The sequence below is a fragment of the Bidens hawaiensis genome, unplaced genomic scaffold (assembly GCF_021521415.1).
Source record: "Bidens hawaiensis isolate Kalapana, Puna unplaced genomic scaffold, B.hawaiensis_p1.1 tig00000055_1, whole genome shotgun sequence".
Taxonomy (NCBI): Eukaryota; Viridiplantae; Streptophyta; class Magnoliopsida; order Asterales; family Asteraceae; genus Bidens; species Bidens hawaiensis.
Window position 1 is genome coordinate 7,752,249 of NW_027491016.1, and position 7,924 is coordinate 7,760,172.

Here is a 7,924-nt window from a genome sequence, read left to right on the forward strand (position 1 = left end):
CATGTGGTCCGCTTTGTGACCAGAAGTTATGAACCATAACCAAAACCGAACCTATTCAGACTAAACCAGCTTTCATTTAAGTTATTTTCCATTTCGATTCCGGTTTATTAGGGACTCCTTTTATTAATCCATTATTCAATTTGTCAAAAACTAATTATACATCAAGTATTCAAATTACATCTCACCACTCCGTACAAACTCAAATCCTATTAATTCCTCTGTATAAAGCTTTTATATACAACAAAACAACATAACATGCACGATCAGCATACGTTAAACTACATAAATATTTAAACAAAATGACGGTTAGCGGTTAAATAGATATCGGGCACCCTAACTCCTTTGCAGCAATATTAAGGTATTGAATCGGCATCCCGGTTGCAATTCGGCTATGAGCTTCCCATGTTAAACACTTGCTTACATCAGCTTCCCAATCCACAACATCTATGTTTAGGTACTGATAAGCGGGCCCGCATGCGGCAGTTAGGTTGGTTGGTGGTGGTTGTCCACTTGGGTTGACCAAGCCCACGTGCAAAATGGCTCTAAGGACCGAGGTGCTAAGGGCCCGGACATGTGCACTCGGGTGAGAAAGGCATCGGACTGTAGCCGGTAACCGACACTGTTCAAACAAATATGAGATTAGTTGTATATATTATATGTCAATATGCAGGCTTGTAAACAAACTGAACAAAGGACTATACACGAGCAACTAAACCAACAAGGTTTTCTTGTTTGTGTTTGTTCATTAACAGTATTAGCGAACAGTTCACGGACGTAAACAAACGAAAATAAGCGAATATAGATGAACGAACATAACTATGCTAAAACCAATTAAAAAGTAAATGTGAAATCAATGTGTTGGGCCTAAAAGGCTATAAAACTAGACTGAATGTTATGGGTTTAAAAAAAAATAAATGTATACATTAAAGAACAAGCGTACAGCAACGAACAAATTGAATGCATATGAACGAAAATAGACGAATTCAAATGAATGAACATTCACAAAGATAAATGAGCGAACCAGACATGTGTTCATGTTCGTTTGTTTAACTAAATAAACAAAAACTTTTGTTCATTTTCTTTCATTTATTAAGTAGACAAACATAAACGAACTTCCCTCAAAATGGTTCATGAACAGGTCACTGAGTGTTCAGTTCATTTATAGCCTATCGCTATTCAATTTTGATACGTTTGATTAAGAATGGCTCAGCTTTGTTTAATTTGAGATCACAGTTTTGAATCGTCACAACGTTCGCACCGGATTAGGATTCATGTGTTTAACACAGTTTTCGGGTTTGCTACAAAATTTCATATTCGTGCCGGGTTTGAACCAACCCACGAACCCGACTCGACTCATTTAACACTTCTAAATTGTTACCTTGAGAAGGTTTGAGAGGCCATCAGCAACTGCCATTCCAGATTCTCCCCAATCGAGAACAGGTTGCACCGCTCTAGCTGTAGCTTCCAAAAGCTGAAATAAGATATTTTCTACTTCAGTTATTATTACTATGTAAATATGTTATATATACTTGGATATAGATAGATACACGAACACATGAAAAGAAAAAAAAAGAGTTGTAGCTGGATAGAAGCGGTAGTGGCAACTTGTTTTCTTATGAAAGGTCCGATTAGAATTATGTTTTAGTAGGGTTTCAATCAGGTCGGGTTGCGGATTGAATTGTTCAACCTGAACACGACCCATAGTTTTATACATGTCAAAACGTCTCAAACGGGCTGGCAGCTCAAAACGCACTGTACGCACACACTTAAAATCGGGTAACCCGAACACAACCCATATTTTTATTCATGTCAAACGGGTTGGCAGGTCAAAACGCACATGCTTAAAATCATGTAACCATAACAGGACTGGTTTAACCCATTTATCGAAACATGCAAAACGGGTTGGACGGTTATAACCGATACCAAGTTGTAAATGTGTTAATCGAGTTGGTATGTTATAAAAAAAATGGGTTAAACGGGTCGTAAACAGCTTAGTCGGTCAACCTGTTTAACTAAACAGGTTACACAGGTCAACACAAACACCTCTTAAATGATATGTAAAACAAAATATGATACCTCAAGTTGTGGTAGAGTACATGCTTCTCCATCAACAAACATACCGTCTGTAGCACGAAGAAGTAGGTCTAATGCACTAGCCATTATTACTAATGACTCGGGTGTATTATGATTTCTCATTAACTCCACTATTAGTTTGATTATTCGTTGGTTAATTCTCCACATCTTTTGAACAAGATCATCATCTTTTGCAATCCAAGGCTGCAATTCTCTCTCAGCCTAAGAAAATCAACAGTTGAATGGGTGAAATAGGAAAAGTTAACGTAGAATGACTTGTGTCAAACAGGAAACCCAAAGTGTAATTTCTAATACATAAGGTAACAAAACCTCCTAAATCATTTTATTGAAAAACTAGAACTATTGAAATAATACAAGTTCTGCAATCATACTGACAAAGTATTTACTTATTAAAAGATAAGAGTTAATTGCTAAGATGGTCCCTGTGGTTTGCCTAGATTGCAGCTTGGTCCTTAAGTTTTGAGAAATTACATGTATGCTCCCCATTGTTTCTAAAATGTAACACGGACAGTCCTTGGAATAGATGGGCATTAGTTTTTCTAGTTAAGTGCATGTGAAATGACTAAAATACCCTCCGTTTTTTCCACTATAAGTTTCTTTCGTCTTTTAGTATCAAGGGTAATTTTGACATTGCACACACACTTATCTAGAAAAACTAACGCCCATCCATTCCAAGGACCAGCCGTGCTACGTTTTAGAAACAATGGGAAGCATATATGTAATTTCTCAAACTTAAGGACTAAGCTTGCAATTTGGGCAAACCACAGGGACCATTTCAGTGATTAACTCTGAAAGATATGGACAAAACGTGTTTCAGTCAACTAAACATGTATCAGAAATTGAGTTTTTGACCCGTTAACCAACCGAACTCATTTGCCACAAGGCCCACAAGTGTTTAGATCATTAGTTTAAATGAAACTTGGACCTGAAGTACAACAGCAGTTGCAGCTTTTGTTGGTGATGCTGACACCACATTGCATAGAGCATCAACCACCTGCATGGTTTCAAGAGTGGATGCTTAAATTTATATTCAAAAATGATTATTAAACAATCGAAAATGATAAACAAATAATTACCTGTCTCCATCCTTGTTGTGCAGAAGTACTTTCAGCACAAACTTGTGTTTCAGGCGAAGCAATCAACTTATGCCAGAGTAACGAAACAACCGAAAAACACAGCTCTTGTTTTTCTGTCAAAACCGAACTTAATAACATCCGTGCACTGTAATTAAACCCAGCATGCCGATCCACCGTAAGAAAATTCGCCAACTCAGAAGCATTAAACGGGAAACTAAGTATTCTTGATGACTGGGCATTTATACCCTTATTTTGTCTTTTACCATTAGGGCACACAATAACATCTTTCCAGATCGGTGCATGTAACAAATAAGCTTCACGAGGCTCAGCTTTGTTAACAATTGATGCAACGGTTTTACTGTGGATGTCGATTAAGTTGTAAAGTGAAGATGCTGTAGAATGAATTGTTTTATCCCACTTGTACCTAATTAAAACCAGAAGTGCACGCATGCACGCTTTTGATTGTCTAAAAAGCTCAGAAATGTGAGCTGCCACCATGGCAGCTGCCACTATTTCAGTTGAACTGCAACTCCATGATGTACCAACAGAAGACGGTTTTAAGGAAAATAATGCTTCTAGAATAGTCAACACTCTACGCGTATGACTAACCGCCGAGTCAACACTGGTTTGGAAATCGTTAAAAGATTCAACTTGTTTTTCATCGGTTGCGTTTGAACGGTTACCGACTTTTGAAATCAACGGGAAGATTTGTAGCTCACACGCGAGAGCACAAACCGCAGCCAGAACGTACGAGTCAAAAGCAGAAAGTGGCCCTTGTTTTTTCACTTTTTTGCCATTAGTCCCTGAACTTTCATTATTTTCATCACGGGCCCGTTTACCCGTATGTTGTTGTGCTTCGTGAGAAACACAAACGGTTAACACAACGAAAAGAAGCCGAGAAGCGAGCTCCACAGTGGCACAGGATTCCAAGAATAGCGAGTGGACCATTGTTCGAAGCTCAGCGACTGCTATATTCTTGGAAGCGGGCCCGAAAACATGTTTTGTTTGGTCAACTGATGACTCAGTGGGAAATGTTCGGTGAAGGATTGTTTCGACGGTTGCTACGAATATTTTCATGAGACAAGATTCAGATGGGCTGCCACGTGGCAGATATTCAAGAACTTTTAGAAGAGGTATGTATAGGTTCCATGATAAGACAGGTGGTTGTAGCGGGGCTGAAACAATAATTTCTGGGAGATCGATGATCGATGAACTTAAAGGAATTAAACCATAAGCAGCTTCCCAGATGGTGCATATTCTCCATTCGACTTCGGGTCCGTGTGCATAGAGCAGTGATGCAATACCTTGTGCTGTTGCTTCAATTGTTGCTTCGGTTGTTGATATTTCTCTCTGTGAACACTAAAATTCAGTATGTTGATATATTTAAAGGAAGTAATCTCAAGCATCAAGGTCAGAAAGATAATTAGTTATTTAGTCGGTATGCCTTTAGGTTAACCTGAAACAACTTTTGTCTAAAATAGTGTCACATATGATCACAATATTTTATAGTTTCAATTATTAATTTTTCTTATATCACAAGATTTTCTGCTTGATATAACCATCAAAATTACAAAAAAAAAGAGAAAAAAGAAAGAAAGAAAAGGTTGATTTAGGTAACCAACTTTTTAGGTTTAACAATTTTGACGCTTTTATTGGCCAAAAGGAAATTTGGTTGACTTTCAACTTGACCCATTTGGCATGTTTCTTTTTAAACCTTTTTTTAGTTGTTTTGAGCTGTTGGACAACTAAATCGTCCCATTAATATATGTAAATGGGTCAAAATGGCCACCTCTAAAATATACCATCTAAAAACATTGAAGGGTGTACCTGCTTTTTATGGTTAGAAATGCAACCACTTAGAGACTCGTGTTGAGTTTCAACTCCTTCAACTTGTGAAACAGGAGGGAAAAGCAAAGCGGGTTGGGATAATATCCGAAAAAGTAAAGCAGCTGCAGAATCTGCTGCAATGCCAGCTCGCATCGACATTGCTGTTCCAATTGCACGCAAGAAGTGCAAATGCATCCAATTTCTTGGAAGCTGAAACAGTTAATAAATCATTATGGATGTGTACACAAGCACACACGTTTACGTGATATGTGTGAAATTTCATAATTAACTTACCCTCATGCCTGATGCATAGTCTTCAGCAGCTCTAAGGAGCTCTACTAGTTGAACAGCAGCATCAAGAGCATCTGGGGCCCACGATGGTGGCGCTTCTAGAAGTTCAAGAAGAACTCTTTGGGTAGCACTTGGACTAGCAATTGCATAATACCTAAAACAACAAAACCAATAACATTTCACACGTTCCTTTTATTAATCTTCCATGCATAAACTAATACCACCAAAACCAACATATTTCTCATTTTTCATGAAAAGTCCCTCAACCAAATTTTCACCTATTAAAGTCCACGAACTTGTGAAATTGATGGTAAATGCAGGTTACTTGCATGGTTAGAGCATACATGATACCACATAAGCATTTTGCTGACATGGACTTTAATATGTCATTTAGACTGGGTGACTTTTACATGCAAGCATGAGAAAATACATTAGTTTTTTTGTAGTATCATTTATTAATCCATAATTATAATAATGTTTAATGTAACCTGTGAAATAATCTTGCATATGGTTCTAGAGCCGGAAGGCCTGCAACAAGATGTTCATCCATAGATGTTGTTGGTGGAGGAAGTAAAAGAGCAGGAACCGCAGCTGCAGTTAAAATAGCAGTTTCATAACGAGCCACTTCTTCATCACAAACACTCAAAATTACACCAGCGCCATTAGCAACGGCCCACCTAGGAGTTGATGGAATTAACTGTGGGTGCTTTCCAGATCCCCGAGAAGATGCCATTACTGAATATAATATAAAATCAACTTATTTTACTTCCATTAAAATGTAACAAATTTTTTAATAAAAAAAATCAAATGTTTCAACTATAGGCTTACCAACAGAAGGTGGTTTGAGTTCCCCTGCAGCATATTTCCCCATTACACCACCACACCTATGAGTACATAAGCGTTTAATTTTAGTTTCTTGAATCAGTTTACATATAATACAATCACATAGTTATAAATAAAGATGAAATATTACTTACCAGCGAAAGTAATCACTTCTGATACCTAAAGGAGCAGCTAACAAGATATCAGTAATCCATGGAGACAGTGGTCTCAAAGGTTTGACCTCATTCTGCACAGCTGGAGAAGAAGTTTGACCATCGGGAGCTTTACTTGTTGTAGCTTGACTTCCACTTGCGCTTCTATCTTGATCAACTTTAAAAATCGGGCGGTTGTAATGAGTCAAGATTCTCAAAATCTCCCCGCAAGCCAGGGCCCACTGCTCAGAATACTCATTCTGCATTTCAAGAACATTGTATGTTTTCAGTTTTTCAAAACATTGACCATACCGTTGACCAAGTTATAAATAGTATGCGCTTTCTTACATCATTGTTTGGGCAGACTAGTGAAATGAAGGAAGCAAATGGGGGCGTGTTTTTATCATACTCCATTGTACCATCGATGATACATGAAATTATTGGAAGAATTACAGTATGCCCGTGTTCTGGATGATGAAGGACGAATGTTGCTGAAAATTTTAGTTTTGATTAGAAAACATATCAACATGGAATGCCAAAAAAAGTGATTTTAATAAAATATGAAATACAGTACCTAAGACGTCATCAAACAGGCGTTTTTCTTGCGAAGGATATTGATGGTGAACCAGCTGCAGAATACATATATATCAAAGTGAGGATGACCGTAATATATTATATGTATGTATGTATGTGTGTACATATATGCATGTACATGAACATTTGTATGTGTGTGTGTGTGTAACTGTAAAATAACTACCATAGTATTAGTAGGAAAAAACAGGGTTCGCTTGTAAAGTACAAAAGAAATCACCTCAGCTATATCTTCAGGAAATTGCTCTGATGTGAATTGACCAAAGTAATCAACATATGCAGTAATTTGTGCCTGATTTAGAAAGAAGATCAACTGTAAAATCAATACTGCATATATATGTGGTCTTACATGTATAGTGCAAGCCTAAAGCATATTTGTCCTTTTAGCGTATATGTATAATGTATAATGTAAATTCCACATGGAATGATGGGTGACATTTGATAATTGAAGTATAAATATAAATAAAAGATCATTTTTCTAACATGTAAAGAAATTAATTCTTTTAACCCTTTTCACATAAGAATGTTTTGCATATGTCGCATCTAAAGTATGTGGCGGCTAGCATGGTATCAGCCAGTGCCACATCAGCAACTTCACAGGTAAAATCAGTTGATATGTTTATACAGCATGTATTTATGGGATACAAAATGCAACAAAAAACATAGATCATACCTCACGCTGCTGAGTATCTAGTGGTGGAGGCCAAAACAATGATGAGAATCGCAGACCATCTGTCCACTTGGCAGATGCATCAGCCATGTTTGATGTCTAGATGACCCCTTCCTTTTTGCTAATATTGACAGATGATTGTGGTAACTGCAATCAAGATTGAAAATAATGTAATTCAGCATTCTGCATACTATTACACTAATCAGTATTTCCTACTAAACAGTTAAACTATTATCACAAGTTTGAGTATAGCAACTCAAGATCAATTTTTTTTTAAAAGCACATATTGCCTGGTAAAAAGGCATAAGTGCATAACAAAAAGAACAATGGAAATTGAAAAAAAAAAAAACAGAATAAGTGTTAAATTGTAACATTCAGCCTCTCGTACCATCCAAGACCGA

General features: G+C 37.1%; 1 protein-coding gene across 1 annotated transcript; it reads right to left on the reverse strand.

Moving 5' to 3' along the window:
- Nucleotides 1–159: 159 nt before the first annotated feature.
- Nucleotides 160–7,660, reverse strand: LOC143554951 (protein GIGANTEA-like). Its single transcript, XM_077044629.1, has 14 exons — nt 7,527–7,660; nt 7,074–7,145; nt 6,837–6,891; nt 6,611–6,753; nt 6,266–6,522; nt 6,117–6,172; nt 5,777–6,023; nt 5,292–5,442; nt 4,998–5,207; nt 3,171–4,520; nt 3,020–3,088; nt 2,077–2,295; nt 1,379–1,471; nt 160–619 (listed from the first exon to the last, which is right to left on the reverse strand). Exons 1-14 carry the CDS (start codon nt 7,611–7,613, stop codon nt 314–316), a joined length of 3,315 nt encoding a protein of 1,104 aa, XP_076900744.1. The 5' UTR covers nt 7,614–7,660; the 3' UTR covers nt 160–313.
- Between the last annotated feature and the right edge of the window lie 264 nt (nt 7,661–7,924).

Coding starts and splice junctions, on each gene's coding strand:
- LOC143554951 (XM_077044629.1), bottom strand. CDS start 7,613: ATGGCTGATGCATCTGCCAAGTGGACAGATGGTCTGCGATTCTCATCA. Junction 6,173..6,265: donor AGAAGTGATTACTTTCGCTG/GTAAGTAATATT, acceptor ATGTACTCATAG/GTGTGGTGGTGTAATGGGGA. Junction 5,208..5,291: donor ACTATGCATCAGGCATGAGG/GTAAGTTAATTA, acceptor TAACTGTTTCAG/CTTCCAAGAAATTGGATGCA.